General features: G+C 39.0%; 1 protein-coding gene across 1 annotated transcript in view; it reads right to left on the bottom strand.

Annotated features, from left to right (window-relative positions):
• The window catches only part of MRPS9 (mitochondrial ribosomal protein S9), a 64,812-nt gene that overhangs the window by 26,633 nt on the left and 23,794 nt on the right, over positions 1 to 14,385 (bottom strand). The window contains exons 3-4 of the mRNA XM_058684579.1: positions 6,622 to 6,684; positions 6,506 to 6,536 (exon numbers count right to left, since the gene is read on the bottom strand). Coding sequence (XP_058540562.1) covers positions 6,506 to 6,536; positions 6,622 to 6,684 — 94 coding nt within the window. The remainder of the gene's footprint in view (positions 1 to 6,505; positions 6,537 to 6,621; positions 6,685 to 14,385) is intronic.

Genomic DNA, 14,385 nt, shown 5'->3' with positions numbered 1-14,385 from the left:
TTTTCTCTAGTTTGTTGCTTGCTTTTTTTTCTTTTTTTTTTTTTAAGCTTATTTATTTTGAGGGGGTGGGGAGGAGCAAAAAGAGAGGAAGAGAGAGAATCCCAAGCAGGCTCCATGCTGTCAGGGCAGAATCCGATGTGGGGCTCAATCTAATAAACCGTGAGGTCATGACCTGAGCCCAAATCAAGAGTCTGACACTTAACTGAGATACCTAGGCACTCTAGTTGCTTTTTAAATTTATAGTGTCTTTTTTCCAATTCAGAAGTTCTGAATTTTAAAATAGTTTATTGATCTCTCTCCTTTGCTTTTCTTGTGACTTACTGGTATAATCTTACCCATTATTTGATAGTTGTATGTTTATCCTTCAACTAGCCACTTTAATTCTATTCTAGAATCTAAATCTCTTAATTCATAATGAACTTTTTAAGTCTTGACCCAATTCTGTCATCTTATGGATACAATTTTTTTTTTAATTCCGTTGAGTGGATTAAGAAATAGGACACTTCTGTCCACAGAAATGCAGACACCTATTTCCATCTATTTTTTAAAGACTGCTACAAACTTAAAACAGAAAATGAGAATAATCCAAATGTTCAGCTCAAGAAATTTTGTGTCTATGAGCCCTCTTTGAAGAATCTACTAGAAAATGAACTCCATTCAACCAAGAGATGACAAAGGAACTGTAGCAAAAGCAGTTATGGGCAGCTTTTAATAATTTAATTATAGATGTAAGATTAGAACAAAGATGAGTAAGAGGTATACAGAATAAAATGTTACCCAAACCAAAGGCAAAACAGAAGGAAAGGGTGTAATGCAACACTCTAAACTGAATTAAGTATCCTCAAACAAGCATTTGGGTTTACTGGAACATACCCTGAATCAAATCTTCGAAACATGGGATCATAATGGACAAAAAACTAAAAGAAATGAAACAACTTAATCAGAGAAGAAACAGAAGAAAAAGCTAAAATCATCAGAAACGTAGGGGCACCTGGGTGGCTCAGTCAGTTGAGCGTCCGACTTCGGCTCGGGTCATGATCTCACAGCTTGTGAGTTCAAGCCCCGTGTCAGGCTCTGTGCTGACAGCTCGGAGCCTGGAGCCTGCTTCGGATTCTGTGTCTCCCTCTCTCTCTCTGCCCCTAACCCACTGACATCCTGTCTCTGTCTCTCTCAAAAAATAAATAAAAATTAAAAAAAAAAATTTAAATCATCAGAAATGTAGACTGACTTATACGTTACTCAAAGAAGAATTAGATTAAAATATAATAAAGGACATTGGGGGAAAAAGTAGAAAAACAATCAAGAAAATGAAAATGAGACAAAGGAAGAAGAGGAGTCAGACAGACAGACCACGACTGATGTGGGAAGCAACCAAAGAAGGAATAACATTTATATAATTGGAGACCCAAAGGACAAAAAAAAAAATGGAACAGAACTAACATCTATAAAACTTTCTGGATGTAAAGGACCAGAATCTACATACTGAATGAGCTCATCAGCAGCACAGTAAGCTAACCTTTACTAGTCAATTCAATGACATACTTTCATAAAGTTACTAAACAAAGATAAAGGATCTCTAGGACCACCAGGGGAAGAGGTTAAATGACTCCTAAGGAAAGATAACTAGACTGATATGAGACTTCTCAAGAACAACAGACAAAGCAAAGCAACAACAGAGCAGCACTTTCAAGAAACTCAAGAAAAGAAAGCGTGAACCAAAGATTTTTCCCTCCAGCCTCGCTGTCCTTAAGTATCAAGGCTATAGGAAAACAATTTAAACACATAAGAGCTCTAAAATTTTTGTATCTACGAGCCCTCTTTGAAGAATCGACTAGAAAACGAACTCCTTTCAATCAAGAGATGACAAAGGAAACTTTAGCAAAAGGAGTTATGGGCAGCCTTTAACAATTTAATTATAGATGGAAGATTAGAACAAAGATGAGTAAGAAGTATACAGAAGAAAAATATTTAAAAAAATAGAATACACACAGACACATATTTTTGTATGTGTACACACAGACATGAATTTATTTGTAATGTTGCAATTCGGTGTTTTTAAAACAGCTCCTGTCCACCAAAATACATACAAGCAGAGAAAAAAAAAATCGCAATTTATTTGTTACCAATGAGACCATCATGTTACTTATTAGATCATCCTCACGCTCCATTCCACACTGGTTTGTGTGGTTTTGACCACCTCGTCATCAACTGGCAGGATGCTCATATCATCTCTGCATGCTTAGCATTTCATCCTTCACTGATGCTGCGGCATGTTTTTGTAACAGAGTATCATTTTCAAAAATTAGAATAATTGATAATTTGAATGTTTCCAATATTCAGATATTTAAGTAATGATATTCTACTGTAAATCTAATGTAGTTTTTAAGTTTGTGGCTTTGTATTTTCTAAGTGGGCAGTCCTAACCTCTATAAATAATTGACTTATTCCTAATTTCGGTGCCTTTTTTAACCCTACCGCTCAAGCCTTTCAAAACAATACCGAGTACCAGGGCCAAGTGGACACATACTTATTTCTGAACTTAAGGTAAAGGAATCCAATGACAGGTTTTTTTAATTTAATGTGTTTCTGTTTCTCAACCTGAGAAAGTTTCTGTTTAGTTCCGGTTTAAGAGTTTCATCAAAAAATAAATGCTGGGGTTGCCTGGGTGGCTCAGTCGGTTAAGCATCCCACTCTTGGTTTCAGTTTAGGTCACGATCTCACAGTGTGTGAGATCAAGCCTCGGGTCAGGCTCTGCGCTGACAGCAAGGAGCTTACTTGGGATTCTCCCTCCCTCTCTCTCTCTCTGCCCCTCCCCAGCTCATGCATGCGTACATTCCTTCTCTCTCTCAAAATAAACGTTAAAAAAAACCCAAAACGCTGAATTTTGTTAAATTACCTTTTTTCATCTATGAAAATGTTTTTTCCCCTGACTCAAATAACACATTAATAAATTCTTAATACTAAGCCATCCTTATATTCCTGGGGATAAAAAGGTTCTGGCACATTTTTCATATAATGCTTTATTTGGTTTGCTATCATTTTATTTAGTGAGAACAGACTACAGGTATTTATGCAATTCATGTCTAGATCTAATAATTGTGTGAGCCTTTAAAGTGACTCTGCAAGCTTTCATTCTTTTTTTCTGCTCTGCAACATGTTAAAAAGTTCAAGCTTTAGCCAAGGTATGACAGACCTCACGGACAGAACTTCTGGACTTTGCTCCTCTCTGACTACCTGTGACTTCTCTAGCTTTGAGTCTAACCAGTATTCTCCTGATTAGGACAATTTGGGGAATCATATTTTTCTTTAAACTACCTGTGTGAGAGTCAGTGGGGTGTGGCAGTGTTTTGGAGCAACGACTGCTGGGGCCTGTGCACATTCTGCCTCAGTCGCTTCCTAGCTGTGTGTCCTTGGTGTTTCAATTCCTTCGTCTGTAAGATGAGGAACACGATGGTATCTACTTAACAAGACTGTTGTGAAGATTAGGAGGACATACATACAAAGCACTAAGAGCTGGGCCTGACTTGCTCTATGTTTCGATAAATACTGGTCATTTTTATTAATTAGGATACTCTTCAAATTAGAATAAAGCTACCCAAAAACAATCTTACACTGTAATAATATGCTCTGAATATTATTTAAAAATTTTGATACTGTCCTTTTATGTTTTCCTTTCTCCTTGACCAGACTTGCCAGAAGTTGATCAATTTTCGAAGAACCAGTTGGTTTTATTTATCCTACCTCTTCTTTCAAATTTCTTCCTTCAATAGAGTTCTTTTCCTGCATTCTTGAACTGAATACTTAGTTCATTTACTTCTAGTCTTTCTTAATGTCTGCCAAATACATGTTTGCCTCTGTATAACACCTGCCCATATCCCACTGGGTTTGCTATGAACCATTCTCGTTGTTCTACATTTCTAAATAATCTGTAATCTCAATTTGGATTTCCTCCTTAATCCAACAGTTTTATGGTTCTGTTGATTTTAAGTCAGAAAATCTAATCTATATAAATTCTTGGAATTTGTTAGATTTTTCTCTATGACCTATATAATTCTATTAATATTCCGTTAGCATCCATACAGAAAAATGTATTCTTTGTACTTGTATGTGTAGCTATAAAATCATGCTATGTTATTCAAATTCTTTAGAGCCTTAGTTAACAGCTTTTGCTATGAACATTTCAATGCTAAATGCTTGGTACGAAAAGGTTCATGGTCGTCAAAACCACTTAATGGATATTAGATCCTATCAATATAAATTAACATTCTTGTCTCATCGAACCATTCCCCGACCTCCTTGAATTCCATTTCATCTAGTATTAGGTGCTATTCCTTGAGCCTGTCACCAATCTGGTATATATCTTTGTCTTTTCCGATATTTTTATCACTTGCCTGTAACAGCAGAGCAGGATTTTTATGTTAACTCAGTCTGGAAGCTTCCATCTTTTAATAAAGAGGTGGCACTTTCCAAACATCATAGTCTAGTCAAATCTAAATTTCCCTGGTATTTTTAAACATAAAAAAATCAGTTTGCCTATGTTTACAAAGTACAGCAACACTGGTAGGTAGGTGACAAAAGGAAATTTGCTAATTCTCAAGGAGTCCTGTTTAAATACAGTTAACTGCAGTGTAATAAAATCCTACTGCTACTGACACAGTTCCAAAATAACAAGCATTCTGCAGGGATCTCTAGAAGTTTCAGTGTTGCATTCCAAGTGATGTAATAACAAACTTTTAATACTGAGAAGCTGGTGAGATTTGAAAGAAACAGCCTCAGAGGGGCGGATGCATAAGAGATGCAAAGAGTAGAGATACACAGAACAAAGAGAAGAAGACACGTAAGTGAGGAGCCTGTGAGGTTGAAAAATAGACAAGCCACTAAAAATAAGAAAAAAAAAGTTACACATTTTTGGGTGTGTATGCCTTGTATATGCAGTTTTATTTCTAAAGCGAGCTGCATCTTTAAATTTGACCTGTACTTGTAACACAGCCTTCACGTATGATGTCTCCAAGAGCTATTAACTGAATTGGTGTTATAGTTTACAATCAACCACGTCAAAAAAATGAGAAAATATAAAAAGACAGAATGTATTTATAAAAAGACCCCTAATACTTGTAATGGGATTCAAAATACAAGTTCTCATTTCGAAGAGAGAAGGGAAACAGCAGAATGAAAGAAGGCCTGGCTCTGCACACAGGTTAAGACTTAGCAGAAGTATCAAGGCAACGCAAATACATTTTTTATAGAAATATCTGCTCTCCTACCAATCTCTATTTAATCAGCTCTAATTAGATACTGAGTAATGAATGCTGCCTGCACATCGAGCATCTGCGGCTACTGGGCTCTTCTCTACCGGGCACATTTTTGCTGCCGAGTTACATGCTTACTAAGAGTCAGTTGTGTTCGTTCCCAAGCCCGTTTATTACAATTGTACCTCCTTCTGTAGTTACGTGAGTTAAGTATTACATAAACGGATGAAATATGAGTGGAAACAGAAAAGAGTTTTCGCATCTATGAAAACGAAGTTGAATGCTTTAGAAAAACTGAAAGGCAGGTTACCAAAAAACCAAGTTTGTCCATCTTCAGTGTGGTTAGAGAAAAAGTCTGCAGAAGTGAAGAAATATTTTGCACTCAGATTTCTTGGAAAGTCTAAGTTCTTTGCTCCACCGTGAGGAAACCAAACCTAAAACACTTTGATGATACGTCAACGACAGCAGGGTTATGCCAGAGAAACAGGGAGAAACAGATACCTACTCAAAGAAAACTACCCTCTAGGGTTATACGAAAAGATTGATGAATAAATGTAAATTTATAGCAAGTGTTTTTAAGAAGTGATTTCTGGCTTTAGTACTTTTTAAATTAATTGACAACTACCACCAGTCCACGCTGGGGAACAGGCTTTTAATGTAAATTAGACAACAGTAAATACATGATTTCCTGGTTTGTATGTCTTCTTCAAGATTTAATTTTACACATTTAAAAAATAAAGAGAAAAGCTTAAAAGAAGCCAGAGAAAACAGAGGGCCAGGCAAGAATGATGGCTAACTGCTCATCAGAAACAATGCAAGACAAAAGACAATGGAATTATATCGATAAAGTAAGGAAAGATCAAAAGGGGGGGGGGGGCGGGGAGGATCTATATTCAGTGAAAATATGCTTCCAAAATGAACAAAAGTTTTAAGTTTTCAAGTAAAAAAAAAAACTGCATTAGGCTTCAGCAGATCTGTTCCCCACTCTTCCTCAAAAAAGCATATTAGAATGCAAAGAGATTAGTATGACATCAGTATAGGCATGAACTCTAACCTGACCTGATTGTAATATAACTTACTTTAAGAAAACAGTTTGCAAATTGCAGTCATTTCTCATTAGGTATAAAATATCACTGGCTGACTTCACAATGGCCATGACACAGGAGCGCATCTCCACCATGTGCGAGCGGCTGCAGATACGCAACGTAACACTGCAGTACGGGAAGAGCTGTTCATTCATTCTTGAGCCAACTTACCTCTCTGTTTGGGAAAAATCTGTTCAGGATGCTGTAAAATAAATTAAAGTACATTAGATAAATTACTGTAACATAGAAACCGAAGTGAAATTTTTAAAAAATATTAAGATAACTACCTTCATTATTGGCCTGGCTTGCTTCTCAAACAAACCACTTGGAAAAAGGTAAGCAATAGCTCTCTGAAAAGACACACAAAGGTTCATTAACAGTTAATATAAACACAAGTGACTGAGTGCTTACTACATGCCAGATTGCAAACTAAGAGTTTCATACACATTATCTCATCTCATAATCTTTTCAATGGGATAGTAAAATCACCACATCCACATCCCCCCAAAGAAAAATAATTTGTAACTATTAAACTGGTTATTAACAACTTTGAAACACGGAGGTGATACCGCAAACTTCTCTTTTTTGAAAGCAAACGAGAGGCACTCGTCTACAACCTCTGTGCTCAAGAGCACCCCTTCGAACTCCCCGCTGGCGGTGCAAATATCAAAGACCAAACACCGAAAAGAGCAGGCTCTAAGTCTCATCCACCGTGACAGCCCCGACGTTTTCTGACACTCTTTGAACTCTTCCTAGAAGTTGTGAGAGGCTTTTAAGCTACATTTTTTTCCAGCCAAGTTCTCCTAAATGTCTGTTTCTCAATGGGGATGCTACTGGCATTTTGAGTGGGACAGCTCTGGTGCAGGCAGTCCTCCCCTTCCCCTGGACTGCAGGTCACTCAGCACGCCGGCCCTTCTCCACAACCTATGCCAGTAACATCCCCGGTGCCTGTGACAAATCTCACCCCCACGTTTCCAAACGCCCCTCGCCTCCCCGTACGCCGCCACCTTGACAACTGCATAAGCCATTCATTCCAGAGTCGTCTTCTCCAACACCGCTCCTCACAATGAAAAGCAAACCACGTGCATTGTCATTTCTGTTGAAGGGTGTCGGATGAGAAGTCTGTGGCCTTGGATCTTATTAGCTCTGCATCTGAACTCTAAATGATCTGGCAGCTCATGGGAACACAGTGCTGCTCTTTTAGAGAGGCTGTTCTCACAATGGGCCTCTCTGCCCACCCTCACAGGAAATGTGCTAGACCAGATTCTGCCCCCGAAAGTAGGGGCCTGTAATTTGGGGCTTGTAAATTCCATTATATTAGGGAGCCCGTCTGTGACTCTGGGTCGAGCTTCATTCTCCCATTCGGCCTCTTGGCAGTAAAACCGACACTGAAGACACTCTTAGATCAAACATCAGAGGGCTCATTTTGTGAATTTTTTTTCTTTCTAAAACCAGAGACTCCTCTGCCTTCCTTCTCTGAAGGAGAAAAGGTGGACTTTTTAATAAGTGATGTTGAGAGACTGACTGCCATTTGGAAAATAATAAAAGTGGATGCAAACCCAACAGCATACACAAGAATAAACTTCAAATGAGTCAGACGGCTAAACACAGAGAATCAAATCAAACAAGTACTAGAAGAAAAAACATGGTGAATCCCTTTACAAGCTACACCCCCACAGGCAAAACCAACATACAGCTTATTCATGGATTTATAACAATAAAATATGAGAAACACTCAGCACCGACCCCCCACCCCCCGCCAAGGTTGGTTGCATAAATGATGGCACAGCCTTGCCATCAAGCACTCGAGCCATAAAAAAAAAAAAAGACAGGTAAAAGCAAGATGCAAAAGAAATGTACTTAGAGTGTGACCTTTGGTGTAAGAAAAAGAAATAAGATAATACACACAGGAACGGGGGGGGGGGGGTTGGATATACATCGGCTTCTTTCCACACGGAAAGGTAAAGTGGAAACTAAAAAAAACCATCCTCTATTTAAGGGGTGGGCAGCAGCAGGTGAGGGGCACGGGGACGAGTCCTCTGAAGCGTGAATATGTCATATACATTAAAGACTAAAATTTTCAAAACAAACTCTAAAACTTAATGCAGACATAAACAAATAAACCTAACTTCTAATGACAAAAACAATTGCAAAGAAATCCCCAACTTTATTTGGAAGGCTTAGCGTCAGGAATATTAATACTAAAATTCTGAAATATTATGTGTATCTTACATAGCATAAAGTAAATACATATGTTAATTTTACAGTGACCAAAGTTTTACTGTAGAGGAGATACAAATATAAAAGAAATGTCAGTTTGAATGAGACAAATCAATACACACTCATGATCTTTAAAAAATATTATTTCCTACATTATTACTCTAATATTTAAAAGATACTAGTTTTTAGTTGTGTCCCCTGAAAGCGCATAGAAGCAATGAAACTCTAGGAACAATGGGTGGCCCCTAGCATCCAGATCTTAGTTTCTAAATACAATTTCTTAGTACAAGGAACAGCGTATGGCAGAGAAATGGTTAGGCCTTAGGCAGGAAAAGTATAAAATAAGCCTGAGACACTTTCCTGTGCCAGAAAACAAGGAAGTGCTCAAAAAGACAGAGAAGCCAGCTTCAAGGAGCTCCCACTGGCCATACCTGGGACAACAACGCGAACATCAAAAAGAACAATGACTATGCCTTGTAACATGCTCAATATGTACATGTTGAAGAGTGTGCTTGTGAACACACACACACACACACACACACACACACACACAGGGTCACTGGCTTTCTCTTTTTTCCAGAGTTCTGAAGTAGGGGGTGAGGAGAAAAGGAAAGCCTCTGTATGAAAGAATACCAGTTAAATAAAAATAGAAGGAATGGCGGAAGTAGAAAATCATTGTTTTATAACTTTCAAGGTAATCACCAATTTCAGCCAAGGATCACCAGTGGATGCTAAAATCATTGGCTGAAAGGTTACTGGGGAATGGAATATTCAAATGAATCCAAAGTATCACCCTAGAGATTACCTGCCAGTTACAAGGCAGGGAAGAAGTTCCTTTTACAATAAAGAGGTCTAGCGGTTACTAGTTTTAACCAAGGGATAAGATGTACAATCAATAGTGGGACAAACTCACGATGTACCTCCCGGTGTGAGGGAACAAGAAGTACACAATATCATGGGAGAACTATCTGTATATACTCTAAATCTAATCACAAGGAAGTAGAAAGCCAGAATGTGGGATAACTGTAGAAGACAAATAGTCTGAGTTCTACAAAACTAGCTGGCTATAAAGGCATTTGGGAGAAAATTGAGAAAATTTAAGTATAGACTATATAATGCATGACATTATAGAATTATTATAATTGCATTTAGGTACAATAGTGGTATTGTGGAAAAAATGGTATAAAGGTTGTATGTATTTAGCGGTACATGCTGAACCATTTAGGGGTTAAGTGTTATATCTGCATTTTCAACGGCTTATTCAAAAAAAGCTTTAATGTATAGAGAGAAAGGGAACGTGGCAAAACGTTAACTGGCAAATCTATGTGAAAAGTATGCGTATATATGTATGTGCATGTTTGTATTTGTTGAATATTCAAATTTCCTGGAAATTTGAAAAATGTCAAAATAAAAAACTGAGGAAAATGTTAAAAATTAAAAAATAAGTCAGCCAGATCTTTCCAAATCTAACCGGTCTCAGCAGGGCCACCAAGAGCCTACAGCACGTGTGGGCCACCTAGACTTCAGGCCTGGTTCCCACAGTCGGACACAAGGCTGGTCAGACATCTTGGCCAAGGGGCTACTGACTCCAGGCCTGGGGGAGAGTATTAGCGGGGAGGACTAAAGGACAGCTCTTCAGCTGGGGGTGAGCGCTCCATAATTACAGGGGGGAAATCCAACCAACTTTCAAATTCGGTTCAAGCTGTTACTGGCATCATTTTCAAATATAAAACTTACCATTAACTTAGAAGTCCAAGAAGAGAATGAAAATGTAAAGAATTCCATCCCACAGCTGGATTTCTCATGGAAACTAAGACTCAGATAAGTCACGAGGAAGTTAATTGGCAGAACTTGAAAATAAAGTGTTGACTGCAAGGGGCATCTACGTCTTACAGGCAATCTCAGTTTTAAAAAAAAATAAAAGCAAGCCAATAAAGAATCTGCTAGATATACTCTGCAATTTCCTGAAAGGATGAGGAAAAGTAGCACTGTCTTAAAAAAAAAAAAATCTCAGCTAAAAGCAAATTAACACATATTTACTAATTCATAATTCCTCACCATATTATTAGGTGATAATATAGTCTGAGATGATAAAATACCTACATGATGGGATGAGTGAGGCGAGGGATGTAGACACTGTAACGTAGTATTAGGCTACTAATGACCTTCTGATATGGCAGAGAGAGGATCATGTGCTTCTGGACTGGGACTCACCACAGATCACTGGAACCACAGAAAGCAAAACCACAGACAGAAGGGTAACACTGTACTCAAGGGATAAATCAAGAACCAAATTGACTGCAGAGTCCTGAAGTGAATCAACTAGAAAATAGAACATTTTATAGACAATTGGGGAAACTGAAATACAGATTAATATATAAATGTTCTCACACCCTGCTACAGACTATATTCAAATTAATTTTGTTAAACGTGATAATGGTATTGTGGTTGTACAGGAAAACATCCCAATTTTTTGGAGATATGCACTCATGCATGAAGGGCTAAAGTACCCTAATGTTTGTAATTGACTTGAAGAGAAAGTAGTTCAGCCACAAAATAGGAAGGTGAAGTAAATATGGCAAAATGTCAAGTTATTTAAACTAGGTGACGGTCATCGGGTATGCACTGTACAATGATGTCTCCTTTTCTGTATGACTGAAATTTTCACAAGAAAAAGTATACAAATTCATGTTTACTGCTATTGCTATTAGCCTAGAATATTTTGCTTTTTCAGTTCTGGTTCCTACCCCCATGTTTAATAAACCTACATAAATACATAGATGTGTGTGTGTGTGTATACACACAGATACATACACACATACAAGTGATGAATCTTATTCTTTTATAATTGAACTGAAATTGTTTTCAGTTCAGATATAAGCAACTATTGTGAGATATAAGCAACTGCTGTTTCAGTCAGATATAAGCAACTATTGTCTACACTTCTAAATTTCTATTGATTCTTTCGGTGTATTTTTGAACTGTTTTCAAAACCAATATTTCAGGTATTTTGAATTGTTTTCATGAAAGACAATATAAAATGAAATCACAGAATGATATTACTTATACTTCCAAATAAGGCAAAAAATACAAATTCTCACTTGGGGGGAAATGACGGAGCAATCTTCTGGTCAACACAGTCCAAAGGAAGTCTCTCCGATAATGGAAATATTCTATAATCTGTGCTGGCTGATACGACAGCCAGTGGCCCACGCGGCCATGATGCACTTGATACGTGGCAAGTGTGACTGAGGAACTAAACTTTAACGTTAGTTCATTTTAATGAACTTGATAGCCATTCCTAGTTTTCTCTTCTGTGAGGTGAGGGCATTTTAATACTCTGGATCTGTGATTTGATTCCTTGGGGGCTTGGATGGGGAACTCAGCATCAGGGAAAGCTGTAGAAAGTCGAATTTCCTGACATTTCTCTTGATACCACTGAGGCCCTCTGCTACTAACCAGAATGACTTTAACTTAACTGTGTCTCAGAACTTGGATTCTATACCCCATTTCTGCCTGAATTTAAATGCTGGGGACAGGAGGCAGAAACATTTATATACAGTAAGTGGCAGGAAAACCTAGGCACATACATACACACACGAACACTCACGTGAGGTGAAAATGAAAGTAATATCACAAGACTCGACAGATACCCAATTAGTCCTCTTGTGATGTTTATTAATTCAGGGGCCCTTATTACAGTTGGCGGCTCCTGCCACCCCCGTCTGTTCCTTTCCAGTTAATCTTAACTTGCTACTGGAAAGAAAAAGATGTAAATACCGAGTTGTGACCAACACTGAAAACTCCTGCTTGTTTTGCACCTCTTTCCTCCTAGGAACAAAGCAAAAGGAAGAAAAAAACAACCAAAATGACAAGCATCCCCTTCTTTCTTGTGGCCTCGGAACGCCCACCTGACGGAACAAGGTCATCATCCTCCAGAGCCCATGAGGACAGAGCCTCGTCTGCAACACGCCCTCCAGGGAACCCTCTCCCAGTGTCTGCAGCGCATTCAGTCCAGGCCCCCACCGCCACCTTAAAGGCAGAAATGGTGAGAGGAGGCAGGCACCCATCAGCTTTCTCTACCGCTGCTGGTAGTGACACAGCTCCTGGACACTGTGCACGTTTGCAAAGTATGAGACCGTGCATGTGTGCTGCAGTCTGCTGTGCCAGCACCAACCTCCGAGCACGGTGTCACCCAAGTCACTGCCATCTCGTTACAGAAGCTCTGCCATCAGCTGTAAGGGTACTGGCCCCTGCAACGAGAGCGAGACCCACCAGGGAACACGACAGCTTTCCTGCTTCCTGCCTTTCAGACTGTCTCCTTACCCAGGGATAAGATTTCACTTTCCTTGACCAGGATGACTTGTGTGTAATCAAGGCCAGGCAGGCACATCCCAAACCCCTACGGGGGTCTATTAGGGCACGGGGACCTGACACTTTAGCAAAAAGGGATTTGTGCAAGCCCTTCCAAATACGGCATCTACCTCTCCACCTCTCTCCATACCGCCACTAATTTGCCCCTTTGGCTTCCTCAGTTTCTCTCCAAAGCCACAGGCTCGAGAGACTTCCCCAAGCTCTCCCTGCAGATGGCATACAGCTTCACCCTCACTCCTTACAACGACAGCCTCCGCCCCGCACCTGAAAAACATCTCATGGAAGATAAAGTCTTCCACGGACTCACGCCTTGAGTCCTCGGGGCTTCCCAAAATGCACAATACCTAACAATAGTATTCCTAATTCAACATAAGGCTAAGGACCGTATTTCAAATAAGTATAACAAAGAAGCAGCAGCAAGAATGGTTACGGGCAGAAGGGCTTTTTCACACAAAATTTTGAATTGAGGTGGGGCTCCAGCGTGGCTCAGTCAGTTGAGCACCTGACTTCGGCTCAGGTCATGATCTCGCGGTTCGGGAGTTCAAGCCCCGCATAGGGCTCTGTGCTGACAGCTCAGAGCCTGGAGCCTGGTTCGGATTCTGTGTCTCGCTCTCTCTCTTCCCCATCCCTGCTTGTCCTCTGTCTCTCTATCTTTCAAAAATGAATAAACATTGAAAAAAATTTCTTTTAATTTTAAATTAAGGTAAAGATTTGGTTGGGAAAGTTTTAGAAGTACCAGAAATGAAAATGAGAAACAAAGGCAAAGAAAGTGTTAAAATACTTTTTAAAAAAAGTTTTCCTGATGTTATTCAGAAATATCTATATTAGCATGATAAAAAACGGAGAATTGAAATATTAAGATAGGTGAGGTTAAGTCAACCAGAAAATCAGTGAAGGAAGGCGGTGAGAGAAATATTTGACTCTCTGCTAATGTAAACTCGTCACCTGTAATGTTCCAGGGTTCCTGGCACATGTGTGGCACTTACTGGGCACTAGAGAAAAAGCACCAGCAGGACATGGCCTAGGACCTCAAGTATCTTAAAATTAGAGGAGAACTGGCAGTTCACATCTGAACTGTGGTTTAGCCCACTTGGACCACATGTATCAACTACAGTAGAATTAACAGAAGTTTTCTAATCATCTGAAATAAGCATTGTTTCACTTCTAAGCAATCTACATAAAAAACTATTACATAAACTAAGAAACAGCCAATTCTTCCATAGAAACAAAAAACAGAAATATATGCATTTGACCAGTGAACGACACAGGTTTCAATTCCTGTGAGTCCCTGGTACGCGCTGAGTTGTGTTCTGATAAACGCAGTGCAGTACTTGTAAATGTATTTTCCTTGTGATTTTCTTAACACTCTCTTTTTTCTAGTTTGCTTTATTGTAACTGCATAGCGTATAATACGCACAACATACAAGGTATGTGCTAATCAACTATATCGATACAAG

This window comes from Neofelis nebulosa, chromosome 9, assembly GCF_028018385.1.
Source record: "Neofelis nebulosa isolate mNeoNeb1 chromosome 9, mNeoNeb1.pri, whole genome shotgun sequence".
Classification (NCBI taxonomy): Eukaryota; Metazoa; Chordata; class Mammalia; order Carnivora; family Felidae; genus Neofelis; species Neofelis nebulosa.
The sequence above is the reverse complement of the archived record's forward strand: the minus strand, read 5'-3'. Positions and strand labels throughout refer to the sequence as shown.